Source organism: Denticeps clupeoides, chromosome 10 (assembly GCF_900700375.1).
Source record: "Denticeps clupeoides chromosome 10, fDenClu1.1, whole genome shotgun sequence".
Classification (NCBI taxonomy): Eukaryota; Metazoa; Chordata; class Actinopteri; order Clupeiformes; family Denticipitidae; genus Denticeps; species Denticeps clupeoides.
In genome coordinates, this window is record NC_041716.1 from 10,057,778 (window position 1) to 10,071,181 (window position 13,404).

The 13,404-nt window shown below is 40.6% G+C and overlaps 1 protein-coding gene across 1 annotated transcript; it reads right to left on the reverse strand.

The window, feature by feature from the left end:
• Positions 1–128: 128 nt before the first annotated feature.
• hck (HCK proto-oncogene, Src family tyrosine kinase) lies at positions 129–11,932 on the reverse strand. Its single transcript, XM_028993260.1, has 13 exons — positions 11,688–11,932; positions 9,413–9,543; positions 8,556–8,592; positions 6,772–6,868; positions 6,311–6,406; positions 4,770–4,873; positions 4,233–4,382; positions 3,756–3,908; positions 3,311–3,493; positions 3,147–3,223; positions 1,632–1,785; positions 1,332–1,463; positions 129–1,252 (listed from the first exon to the last, which is right to left on the reverse strand). The coding sequence occupies exons 1-13, from the start codon at positions 11,914–11,916 to the stop codon at positions 1,050–1,052; spliced, it is 1,746 nt and encodes a 581-aa protein (XP_028849093.1). The 5' UTR covers positions 11,917–11,932; the 3' UTR covers positions 129–1,049.
• Between the last annotated feature and the right edge of the window lie 1,472 nt (positions 11,933–13,404).

Genomic DNA, 13,404 nt, shown 5'->3' on the forward strand with positions numbered 1-13,404 from the left:
CATCACCCTTTTTGAGCAGTGTGTGCTCAGTGGCACCCTGGAGGTTCGGGATTCGAACCGGTAACCTTCAGATAATGGGGCCGCTTCCTTGACCGCTAGGCCACCACTGATATAAGTGTACAAAAAAATTTATTTAAATATTTTTATTTAGGTTATCATGCCAAATTCAAGTGCAGAGTTTAATCTACATACACACAAATGTACAGAAGTAAAAATGAAACGAGATAAATAATTATTGGCATATATTTCTAAAGTTTCTAGCAAGGCTTAGACTGAGTACAGTTGATTTGACAAATTTTCACAGTTTCTAAAAACATAAACACACAACTGCATTGATCCAACAACCCACAAAGCAAAATTCGGTGCAGCAAAAGAAACAAACAAAAAAATGCTAAAACTCACATTATATAGAAACTATTGACAATTTAACTGAAATTGCACAGCAGAAAGTTCATAATTTTTTATGCTTATACAGTATAATGGCTGAAAGATCAAATGAGAAAAACAATTTTCAAAAGAGAACCTAACATAGGTCATAATCTTTTTCTCTCTGTTTAACTAGTAATATAATTAATTAACAAGGGCAAGTTTTATTGAAATTGATTTAACTCATCGTACTCTCTTTGTTGCTTGTTTAATTGTGCATTTGCGAATTAACATTTGGGTGTATAACGTGGTAAAAAACATACAATTTAATGTAATTGTACCTCTTCCTGGCACTGTTGTAACTGCAAGCATAACATCTTTCTTGTTCATGTGGAAAAAAAAAAAGAATTCTAAAAGACACACTTATGAGCCATGACTTAGTTGAAGTGACTACCCAGTACTGTGGCTACAGAGTAAAGCGACATTTAAAGCTATGGAGGCAGCTTTCATGAAATGGCTCTGAACATGGCACTAAAAAAAGAACATTTCAGACGGCGGTGCCTAAATCAGACTGACAAGGCTTCGTGTGAGATATATGCAATTGTCTTTTCATTGTCACGGTCAAATATGTGTCTGGTACTTCATTATGTTTTTTATGGTTTATGCAGGTAAACGCCAAGCTCTTATGGCTGCTGCTGGTACTGGCTCTCAGTGGCAGTGTAGAAGTCCTCCAGAACGCTCTGCAGATACTCAAAAGTTGGCCTGTCTTCCGGCTTGTTCTTCCAGCACTCCAGCATGATGTCGTATAGCTCCTGCGGACAGGCATCCATGCGTTGCATGCGATAGCCTCTCTCAAGTGAGCGGATCACTTCAGGGTTAGTCATGCCTGCGTCCAGATAAGAAAGGGAAGAGTTGGATGAGGAGCCCAACATATTAAAACAGATACAAAACAGCCATCTACAGACCTGGATAAGGTGTACGTCCGTAACTGATGATCTCTGTTAGCAGGATGCCAAAGGACCATACATCTGATTTGATGGTAAACGAGCCATAGTTAATGGCCTCAGGAGCAGTCCACTTGATGGGAAATTTGGCACCTGAATTAAATACACAATAAACTTTACCTCTACAAAGCAAAAAAAGAATGCTGTCTGGTCCCTCTGTATTTCAAGGAAATGATGTGCACTGTCAGCATCTTATATGTATAGCACATGTGGACTAGAGATATCCGCCTATATGAGATATGAGGTTGAGGATCACTGTACCTTCTCTAGCAGTATATTCATTGTCCTCTATGATGCGGGCCAAACCAAAGTCAGCAATTTTGCACACAAGGGCTTTGGAAACCAGGATGTTGGCTGCACGCAGGTCTCTGTGAATGTAGTTCATCTTCTCGATGTAAGCCATGCCCTCTGCAATCTGAGATCAGAGAATTTCTTTTTAAGCTTATTACTAATAAAAAAAAGTAATTTTGGGGTCATGTAAAAACATCCTTATTTTTTATAAAAAATGTTTTGTCTATTAAAGCAAAAAATCCTGTCCAGACATGTAGTATAAATGACAACGGTAGTTAAAATAGAAAATGAATTAAATATCTGCATAAATGGCCCATTATCAGCAACAATTTGTCTTGAGAATGCTTTGTTCACTAATGCAAGTCTCTCCCTTTAAAGGTTAATTGATTATTAGAAAGCCATTTTTTAGCACTGCTGAACAGATCAGAGTAGCAATAAGTCCGGTCTTTTTCAGATTAGTGCATCAGCAAATGTAGGCTCAAATAGACAATTGTGACCATTTCTTTCTTTTAATTTCATTTGGGAATATTTTGTATTCAATTTTTTTATGTAAAACAAGGAATTTATTTTTTATTTCCTTAAACATCTGTTACACATAGGTACCTGTACAGTGGTGTTTGTCAACGGACCCAAAACCATGCCCTTGACATCTCCTGCATTAAAACCCTTAAACAGCTGGGGGCAGACTGTGTGCATGTGTGTGTCTTATTTACCCGCCCCTACTCAAACACTTCCTCGTTGTCAAACTGAGGATGTGCGTCCACTTCCTGTGATGACAGTAAAATAATGTGTCGTGCCTAAATTAGAAACATACACCCATTTCTAGCAACTTCAGGTTCTTCTTTTTCAGATCCGGTCTGACGGTAAATGCACATGCTGTAGCTACATGCAAAAGAAGCTTGTTACAGTAGAATTTAAATACATGCATGGTTTAAAAATGCCCAACATTTTTTAAATAACCTGCGTTTTCCATTTCTCCCTCCAAAAAACCGAAAGGACATTCACACATACGTCTTGCTCAGGGACACAATGGTAGTAAGTGGGATTTGAACCTGGGTTTTCTGGTTCGTAGGCAAGTGTCTTACCCACTAGGCTACTACCACCCACACAAACAACTAAACCCGCTCTCAAAGACTCTCAAACATGTTGCAGTTAATGATAAATGAAATCTCGTTTGAATATTGAAATGCCATTTTCAAAAGGGAAGCATTCAAAATGGGATGTCTGTTAGGGACCCAGTGTCCAAAACAAGAGAGAACAGTTAAGCACTAAGGCACTGTTGTACAGACAGGGTACCAAACAAAAGGGAGACCTTCAGAGAATAATGATCTAAAAATGTTCTCAAATGTTTTAAATACTTTTCAAGGTCCTGGTATAACACGGTTGTTGGAACTGAGCTGAGACGCACTGTTTGCTCCAAGTGAAATAAGGTGTTGGTGAAGTGAACACATTTTTGATACAACTGGGGAGAAACAGCTTAGTCACCTGTGCTGAGAAATCAATGAGTTTTGGTAACTGGACACGGTTGCCTTCGTCACTCTTGAGGAAATCCAATAAACTTCCTGTAAATGCACACAAACACAGAAATTACGAGATAGCCCACTATTTTTGTATAAATGTGTAAATACACATGATCTCCTGGTCCTCACCTTTTTCCATAAACTCTGTGATGATGTATATGGGCTCCTCCTTGGTCACCACAGCATTGAGACGCACCAGCTTATCGTGTTGAAGGGACTTCATGAGGTTGGCCTCCATCAGGAAGGCCTCCACTGACATGCTGCCGGGCTTCATGGTCTTAACTGCCACCTTGGTGTGCTTGTTGTATGTTGCTAGGGGTTAAGAACACAAGACCTCATGCCACACCCAAGGTTTTATTTTTGACAGTCATTCTTAAAAGGCAGTTTGACCAAAAACATTTTCAGGTGATAAACATTCTTTCCTTTCTGAAAGTCACCATCACTGTAGCTTTAATCATGCAATCTTAAACAAGGAATATTTTAGTAGACAAGTATTTTTTTAACAAACTTAACCTAATTAGCTTCTCTTATTGACTGGCCAAAATTAAATTAGGGTTAGGGCTAGCTCACTTACCCATCCAAACCTCTCCAAACTGCCCAGCCCCAAGCCTCCTATCCATTTTGAGTGACTCTCTGGGGATCTCCCATGCATCTTTCTCCCAGGGCTTCTGGGGCTTGGAGCTTATGCAGGGTATGGTGAGTGTCTGACAGAGCCCATCACTTTGTTCTGCACAGCAATGACAAGAATAAACCAACACATTATAAATAGAGTTCCAAATGAAACTGATTGCATGAGCTGAGGTGGCTCAGTGGCCCTGCATTTGTAAAAAAAAAAAAAAAAAAAAACCACACAGGCTCACATACACAGGCAGACAGTTACTGTGTATATTTTATGAAGTTCTTTGAATAACATGTGGCCTTAATCGTAAAAAAATATTTTATTACAGCAAGCTTTTGTCTTCAAAATTCATCATGTTGTATATGTTGGAGGGATAACCAGTACACACAGTGGACGTACATACAGTGTGTAATTTCAGTGCAAAACTCTTACTCTTGTAATGGCTGACTAGCTCTTGCAGGGTGGAGAAGGTGACACGAGGGGAAATGTAGAATCCTCCATTATCCAGGGTCCGGATCTTGTAATGCTTGACTGTGTCCCCTGCTTGTGCATCACTGTCTCTCACAGAAAGAGAATAACTACCTAGTGTTGGAAAAAATAAACATATTCACTAACCAAAGCAGCACCCAAACCCAGGTATGAGTGCATATTTAGTGAATTCATGTACCACACAAATATAGTGCAAATTGACAAAGTACAGAGGAGACATAGCAATGGGATATTAGAAAAAGTATTAGAGGCTAATATTGTAAGATATGATTCATTTCAAACTTATCATATATGTAATGGTTTATGCCATAATGGCAAACATTATGCCTGTCATGGCTGCCCACTGTTCACCAAGGGTGATGGGTCAAAAGCAGAGGACACATTTCGTTGTGTGCACCATGTGCTGTGCTGGAGTGTATCATAATAACAATCACTTCACTTTCACTAGTTTCTAGTTTGTACACAAACTAGTTTCCTTACCCTGTGTGGTCTCACTATCTCGTATCATGTAGGATCCCAATTTGTTCCCTGAGGCCAGCAGTTGCCTCTCAGCATCCTTCCTGCTCACACCTTTGAAAAACCATCTGAAAGTGGTGAAACATCGGGTTCTTAGTCAACACCATCTAAATCTGCATTTGTGGTAGGCTAATGCCATCAGAAGTATTAAATCAGGGTTTGGTGACTTGTTCAGGGTTTTTGCAGGTTTAAGGAAGCCAATTTTTTAAGGCTACTTTTATTAAATTTAAGACCCTGCATCAGGGTCATCAACTAAATTTGACCAAGGGCCAGAGGTTTTCTCGACAGACCTTGAGAGTGCCAGATGCTCTTCTTAAATACAATGTTGATTGTGTTTTATTATTAAGTAACATATTAATTTTCCTTCCAAATTTCTGTTATTTTTGTATCATTTGTAAATGTTAACTGACCTCTACTGCTGCAAGCCACTAGGGGGCAACTGCAATGTTTTTGTTTTTTACCATTTGTGAGTCATTTCCAGTGGTGGTTTTTGATATGGGACAGGGACTGTTGCCCAAGATTTTTTTTTCTATAGCCCTGGTTTTATTCGGTTTTCGATTGCCCTTTAGCAAGGAGAAAGTGTACCCTCCATTTGTGAAGTGTGCCTGCTGCTTGCTGTGGAGCGAGGAGAGGGGTGTGTGGCTGGAGAAACATGTGATAACATGTGATTGGGGGTACCAAACAGGCTAGGACCACCTGTCAGTGCCAAATCAATAATACTTGTTGATCGGTTCTGCGCAACAGTTTAGCTTTAGGCTGTAACATGGTGCAGGGTTCTTACACAATTTCATTCTCTTTTCAAATTCCATGATTTTCCAGGTTTTTTAATGACTGTAGGAACCCTGGTGGTGGCTTTTGGAGTATGCAAGCACAGAACTGATCAGGCAAGTGGTACGGATTGGGTACTGGTCATTTCCGTGCGAGTGGATGTGTGCAGTGACTGATGGATTACTGACAGATTGAAAGCTAGTTTCATTTGAGTTATTGGGTCTGAGGTATTTTAGACATTTAAAGACATTTAAACTCTGGATTTGAGGATTACTAGTCATTTATTATGATATCAAGTTGAAATGAACTGTAATGGCATTACTAAAATTCAGCAGAATCTTTGAATTCCCAGTTCTTCATTCAGCAAAATGTTGCTCAAGGGTTTAAAGTGGTTTCAAACCAAAAGCACTCATTTACATGACAGGGCAGACCAGAGAAAACACCCAGCAATTTCAAGACTGTGAAAGATAAAGATCCTGTTAAAACTCCAGATGACTGGCGTTTTGGGGATGGAGGTGTGAATGTGTCATAAAGTTGTGCTTAGTTGAACATTATTTGACGGTCTAGACTTGGCTAAATGGCATCCGGTTTCTTCTCTTCTCTCCCACTTATTTCCCAATTTAGTTCAGTTCCTATTATTGTAGCTGCATTCTTACTGGGTTGTCTATGTGGAAGTATTCATGTTGACCCCTAGCCTCACTACCAGCATGTAAAAGTGTAAAAGATTGCACGCTCACTCCTCTGTCTCCAGAGTGTCTTTGGCCACATAGTTACTGGGGATGTAGCCCTCTTTCCCACTGGCCAAGGACTTCGCCTTCCACCATTCCCCTGATCTGCATGGAGGAAGAGAAGAGAGAAAGAAAGACAGTAGTTACATCATATAGCATATCATATAGCAAAATGAAAAGCAAAACTAATCTCAAATAAGATTATATCAAACCCTAGCTCAACACTAGTTAGTAAAAATTGATTAAAATTTTGGTCCAAACTCTTAACTCTGAGAGGGTAATTAAAAGAATTAAAGTGTAATACTTGTATACAATACAGTAATCATACAGTTTATGATTAGAGTTCCACTAACAACCAAATGAAAGTGGGGTTAAAAAAGTGAGAACAGAAAGGGAGACCTTTATTAAAATATCACAATGCACATGGGTGTTAATTACAGTGGCTGTTTATGACATGAAGCCATGCTTACTCTTCTAAGATCTTCAGCTTGTCTCCTTTCTTAAAGCCCAAGTCCCCTTCATGCATACCCTCATAGTCGTACAGTGCAATGGCAATATTATCCAATCCTGGAAAAGCAAGTATCCAAAATTTGTGTAAGATGTTTGAATTTGTCAACTCTTCACATTATTTACCACATTTCAAAAATCACTAGTTTGTATGAATGGTAAATTGTAATTAATAGTTGATTCTATTTTGAGTCTATTTTATGTATATATATATTTTATTATATTTTTTGTTTTAAAGTATTTTATTTTATATTGTGTTTGTGTCTTGTGTCTCTGTGTACTTGTGTGTAATTACATAAGCAGTTTCCAACACAATTAATACATTTTTCTGATTCTTATTAGTTTTCTTACAATATTGGACAGTAGTAGAACCTACATGTTATAAAGAAATGATGGAGGTGGGGTGAGGTTTTTACAGAGTCAGAATCAGATCAGATCAGAATTACAGGATCAGATGGCTCTAAAGGCCGTGGGGCCCACGGGAAGTCACAGTTTCAGTTAATCCATTAGTATCTTTAAAATGTGCGTAAGCAAGGGAGCCACAGTTTGAACGACCGGCATCCACAAAATACCCCAACGCTGTGTACTTGAGCTGACATACAGTGCTGGGCTGGTCTTTTTCTGCTACTTTTTGAAAGCGCTAGTCATTTGATGCTCTTCATCAATATGGAATGGTGCAAGATCTAAGTGACAGTGATTGTCATTGTGATACACTGAAGCCCAGCACTTGGTGCACACAACGAAATGTGTCCTCTGCTTTTAACTATCACCTTAGTGGCACCTTCGCTCACCATCTAGTTCTGAAGCAGGTGAGAACCTGGCCATTTTTGCTCTTCAAGACTCTTTTGAATGCATTAACTGGCAAATGTGCTGAAGTGTTTCAAGAGGCTGGTCATGAAACATATGGAGACCCTGCTGCCCTCCATCCTGGATCCACTGCAATTTGCCATCGCCACCACCCTGCATGACCCTCACCCACATAGACAATAGGGATGCATGAATGCTGTTCATAGACTTAAGTTGAGCATTCAACATCATCATTCTTGATTGTGAAACTGAGCCTGCTGGGCCTGAACATCTCCCTCTGCAACTGAATCTTGGACCTCAGTCTGTCCATATGGGGATCAGTATCTCCAGCACCGCCACACTGATCACTGGAGTTCCTCAGGGCTATGTGCTCAGTCCAATGCTGATCATCCCACAACTGTGCAGCGATGCACAGCTCCAGCCACATCATCAAATTCACATATGACACAACCATGGTGGGTCTCATCAGCAAGAACGATGAGTCAGTGTATAGAGAGGAGGTGCAACGGCTGATGGGCTGCTGCAAGGTCAACAATCTGTTTTTTACCACTCTAACTATTGTTGCTGCCATCAATTTCTACATGAACTAATCCTTTTCATGAAATAGTCCCACTTCATTTTCATTTGCAAACACCATAATGAAAACCAGTCTGTACCCGTTGTTTTTGGAATTGAGTTAGCATGCTGTTCAGGACAACGACAGTGGCAGGATTTGCATGACTGTGATTTAGCTTTTCTCAGGATATCTCATATCTCAAATAAGGGGCTGAGGACACAAAGATCTATGGCAGAATTTAAATAACACATAGTGCAAGGGGATTGTTTGCTAGTGACATATGACACACTGCAAAAATATCCCCTCAACACAATAAAGACATTTCTGCATATATTACATGGTTTTCTTTTCTGCTTCTATAACGCAGTGTTAAACAATACTGACCTTCTGAGCTGGTGGGGGCATTTGAGCCACTTCTGTTCTGTGAAGAGACAGAGGAAATGAGAGCTGTGAAGGGATCATGCAAACTCATGCAAAGTTGTCTGCTCGGAGGTGGGCTTCCATATTGTACCGCATGCCAACCTAACTGAGGTCTCTTAGTGTACGATAGGTACAAAGGAATACCAAATAAAAAAATGAAAATGATAATGCTGTGAGGAAGCACTCTAAAACCTTTTCTTTCGTCATCTATTCTGAGTCTCTGTGGTGACAAGCCACTTGGTCAACATTTTCCATTTCACGTTTTCTGTCGACCTCTGAAGACGCTCAGATACCAGAAACATCTGAGTATGACATCCCATACTGAAAACCGGTAGGAACAGTCTGGTATTCATGTGTATTTTGTCTGTTTGTTCTATATAAGGGTCTTTCTGGATTGAAGGGTGAAGGCAGAAGTGTACTGAACAAAATGTGCTGAGAAGGTTTGGTAAATGGACACACGTCATAGCTCTCACAGACAGTTTTTTTTTTAGGAAAATGTCCCAACTCATATACGTGCACACTCAGAAACTGTTTTGTTCTGATGATGTTCCATAAAATATGAGTCCTTCAGGCCCACATATCCTAGTTAGTGGATGCATGATAGTGTGCTACGTAGGTGTTCATGTGAGGTTCTGTTTTTTAACTATGCAGAACACATACAAGGTGTGCTTTATGAAATGTTTGCTAAAGCATTTCATTTGCCAAGCATATTGCGGGTTCCTTCAGGATTAATAAAGTTTTCTGATTCTGATATTGGCCTGTGGTCATGCATTAGTATTTTTGTGAAAATTCTCAAACAAATTCCCCCTGTCACTACTCACTGCTTTGGTGCCTAATGTGGGATCTTTGACGTAGTGGGCAGTCTGAAAATGGGTGTTGGACTCGTCATTGCCCACGGCTTTGCCAGACACATCTTGATCTTTCTTTGAGCCGACACACCCCATGGTGAAACCTGCAGAGTGGCAAAAACACAGATCCTTTAGATTAATACTGTGAGCTCCGTATCTCTCTGTGTATTAAAAGCCTTATAGAAAGACAGGAAAGGTGGCCCAGACTGGCTGATTGATATATAACGATATATGGTTAGTCTGTTCTACTAAGAGAGACGTTTGTTCAGCGTCCCTTTGGGCCCTTGTGATGGCACAGAGGTTCGCAATCACAGTAGGAACACTTGCACAGTAAAAACACTTCCAATGGGCAAGTAAATACAGAATGGCTACCTACACCACTGAGTATGGGCCACTTTTATGTGTCACGTTCATGCAAGGCAATAGGTGTTCATTGGCTGGTGAAAGTCAGTCTAATTTTGTCATTAAGTCTTACTGCACAATCGTGCGTACGCCGCTGTAACGCAGTTGTGGTTGAGAGGTGGTGAGTTTTTAAGGAAGTGACATACTGGAAACAGGTTGTGTAAAGACAACCACAGAGAGGGTTGAAGATAGATTCAATTCAGCTCTTGCTGGCTAAATATGAAGCAGACATCAGTTTTCAGTCCAAGTTTCAGAATTAACAAACGGCGTCACATTATTGTTTGTCACCAAAAATAATTACTGTCCCTTCAACTATCTTACATTGTATTATTTTCTGTCAATATTGTTCACAAAATGTTGATAATATTGTCACTAGTAAGCTTTAGTAACTTTTTTTTTAAAGTTAATTCTTTCAAGAAGGAATTTTAATAAAGAAATAGTTCGTTTGACCGAATTTCCATCTAGAACCTCAAATTGCTGTTTTCTTAAAGCCCATTTTAATGGCATTTTTACAAACAAGCGCAGAGGGTTTTACTCATGCGCTTTAACCCATAATGTACAGAAATGCATAATATTTCTAGATTATGCAAGACAAGTAGAGAAGAGTCGAGTTCAAGTCGAGCCTTAGGGTCAATGTAAATGACCTGGCCTTGGTCAAAACGCTTGTCTGGATGGTAAGTTGAAAATAGCCCTGCTTGACAATGAGAACCTTTGTTCCCCATTTCGCCATGAACCCGTTCCTCTTTCACAAGATTATGGATTATCATCACATTCTTTGACTGTTAGATGCTCGAGAAAATGACATTTTTTTATGATTCATTTCACGGTCGAAAGACAACTTCCAAAAAAAAAAAAACCCAAAGATTTTCATCATCACCATGGTATGTTACATTATTTTACATTTACAGCATTTACCAGACGCCCTTATCCAGAGCGACTTACAATCAGTAGTTACAGGGACAGTCCCCCTGGAGCAACTTAGAGTGTCTTGCTCAAGGACAATGGTTGTAAGTGGGGTTTGAACCTGGGTCTTCTGGTTCATAGGCGAGTATCTTACCCACTAGGCTACTACCACCCACATGTGCATCTACAAGTTGTTGATAATCAAGTCATTCCATCTCCCTTGAATTCACAGTTAACTGCTGAGAAATCAATCTGACTGGGGAAAAAACATCATTCCCATGACATCATTCCCGAGAGATGCAAATATCCTGGGTATTCCCTATCCTGGGTATTCCATACCCCTGGTGTCCCACCATCTCCGATGCTCAGAAGGGAGTCCAGAGAGCTGAGAGCCTGACACACGCACACACACACACACACACACACACACACACACACACACACACACACACACACACACACACACATTTATTAGATGCTATCACATACACACTTTCTCGCCAGCTCACAACCTTTGCGTGCATAGGATGCAGATTAATCTCCGTAATTACAAGCAAAGCTGCAGCCGGAGGGCAGGGAGGTGCCGATAAAAGTTCTCCCCTAAGATGGAGAGGGTTCCTCTCGTTGTAAAACACAGATAAACGCACACAATGCCCAGCCTTCAACATTTCTCAGACTGAAATAACCCCTTCACAACTCATAAGCGATTTAAAACACAACATTTTCCAGAAAACAAGTGTTTTGTGTCATTCATTTTTCAGCAGTTTTTAATTCCGTGGCATAAAACGTTAAAAAGTAGGATTGGGTCATTAAGGGCAGAAATAGTAGAATAGTAGAAATGTGAGGAATAAACGAACGAATACTTACATTTGCAATGTTGGCAAGGCAAGAAATAAAGAAAGGAAAGGAAAAATGAAATTGAAAACACTTCCCCAACTCTTACTTTTCGACCCGTTTCCGCGAGCCTCCGCGTAGTAAAGCTCCGTCTCCTGCTTTCTTTCTTTTTTTTTTAATCTAGATATCGTTTTTAGGTGCTGCTCAGGTCCGCTCCGCTGCCTCCTCCATCCCGGTCGTCTGGCCACTGGCAGCCGCGCGCGCGTTACGCGCCCGTTACGCAGGAGGGAGGTTCGCGCGCGTCGCGTCGCGTCGCGTCGCATCACAGACGGCCGCATTAGGGGCGGCTTAGTCTAATACTTCCGCGCGTCTGTGGCATTTCAATTTTTCGGAAGTATAGCCTTCCGATGCAAATGTTAAACCTATGGAAAATAAAAGCTTTTAAAGTGCAATGGGTGTGTCAATTCACACTATAATGACAATTCATATGTAATAGTTACATATGCAATAAGTGGCCTTAATTTTATTGTCTGTTCAGCATGCAGGAACGTTACCTCACCTATCTCTATCACAAAATTCACTTAATGTGTGGCAGAACTTGTGTTGTGTCACCAACGACTCTAATCCCCCAGCGAATGTCGGGATTAAACATCTCTTCCCCAAGGCACACACCAGAAAGAGGATAATGCTGTGCGGTGGCAGGCTGTAGACCAAGTAGGGAGCTACGGGGTCACACGGAAAAGGAGTACGAGGGGCTTAAGCAAGACGGAATGGACCCCGAGGCCGACGCCGAGGCCCGAGACGCAGCTACTATTCGCCAGCGTGGTTCAAATGCGAATGCAAAACAGCGATGCCTTCGGTACAGGCCAGAGGGTGTGCAAGCCTTTCATATGCAAAGTACTAAAGAAATGAGGAAGGAGTCCAGCTGCATGAACAGGAGATAACTGTAATTATTAGCCATAAGTACATCTGCAAAACAGGCCCACAAAGCTGACACGTCAAAACAACGAGAGCACTTCAGGTCAACCACGATCTATACACACATTAAATGACATATATTCTAAACGTACTAAGACGTTATGTAAACCGGTACCTTGGATGCCGGTTGTTTACATTTTTTTTGTTAAATTAACATGGATTTTTTTTAGAACGAGCACTATTCTGTTGCTATAAACACGGACGTGCAGTCAGATTACAATGTTTTTTATGTCCTTACAAAGGATTAGGAAGACTCAGAATAGAAAATAGAGATTATGCACACAAGAGCAGGAATTCCCGTGATGTCCAGTCACTGCTTCTTACAGGCATACCGTATTTCCTTTTCCTGTGGTGGCCACGGTGGGGGTGTTTCCTGGACATTTTCTTCATCACAGGGTCGGCACGGGAGGCACTACCCTTTTCAGGCCGAACAATCATTGTAAGCAGTTCAATGACAGATGTCATTAAAATAAAAAAGCTGAAGCTGCATTGATGTTCACAAGGAGTCAAAAGAACAAGATCTTCCTCTTTCACTTGCAAACTTGTTTGATGGTGTCACACACACACACACACACACACACACACACACACCTTCCTTCTCTTACCCACAAAGTGGCCTTCATGGAAAATCAGCTCTTACTAAAAAAATAAAAAAAAAGTGTTGTCACACAAGTGAAAGGGGAAGCCATACACACACTCACTGGTCACATCTGCACATCACATTCACAGCACCAATGTGTATAAATGCAAATATTTACATGCCTTAAACCTGCCACAGGAAAAGATAACTTAACAAAAGGTTTACCTTCATGAAATGGAGCAAAGACCATAGGTAACCATAGTCAGGG

Coding starts and splice junctions, on each gene's coding strand:
- hck (XM_028993260.1), bottom strand. CDS start 11,916: ATGCGGCCGTCTGTGATGCGACGCGACGCGACGCGACGCGCGCGAACC. Junction 1,464..1,631: donor TGAATATACTGCTAGAGAAG/GTACAGTGATCC, acceptor TATTTAATTCAG/GTGCCAAATTTCCCATCAAG. Junction 1,253..1,331: donor CGGACGTACACCTTATCCAG/GTCTGTAGATGG, acceptor ATCTGGACGCAG/GCATGACTAACCCTGAAGTG.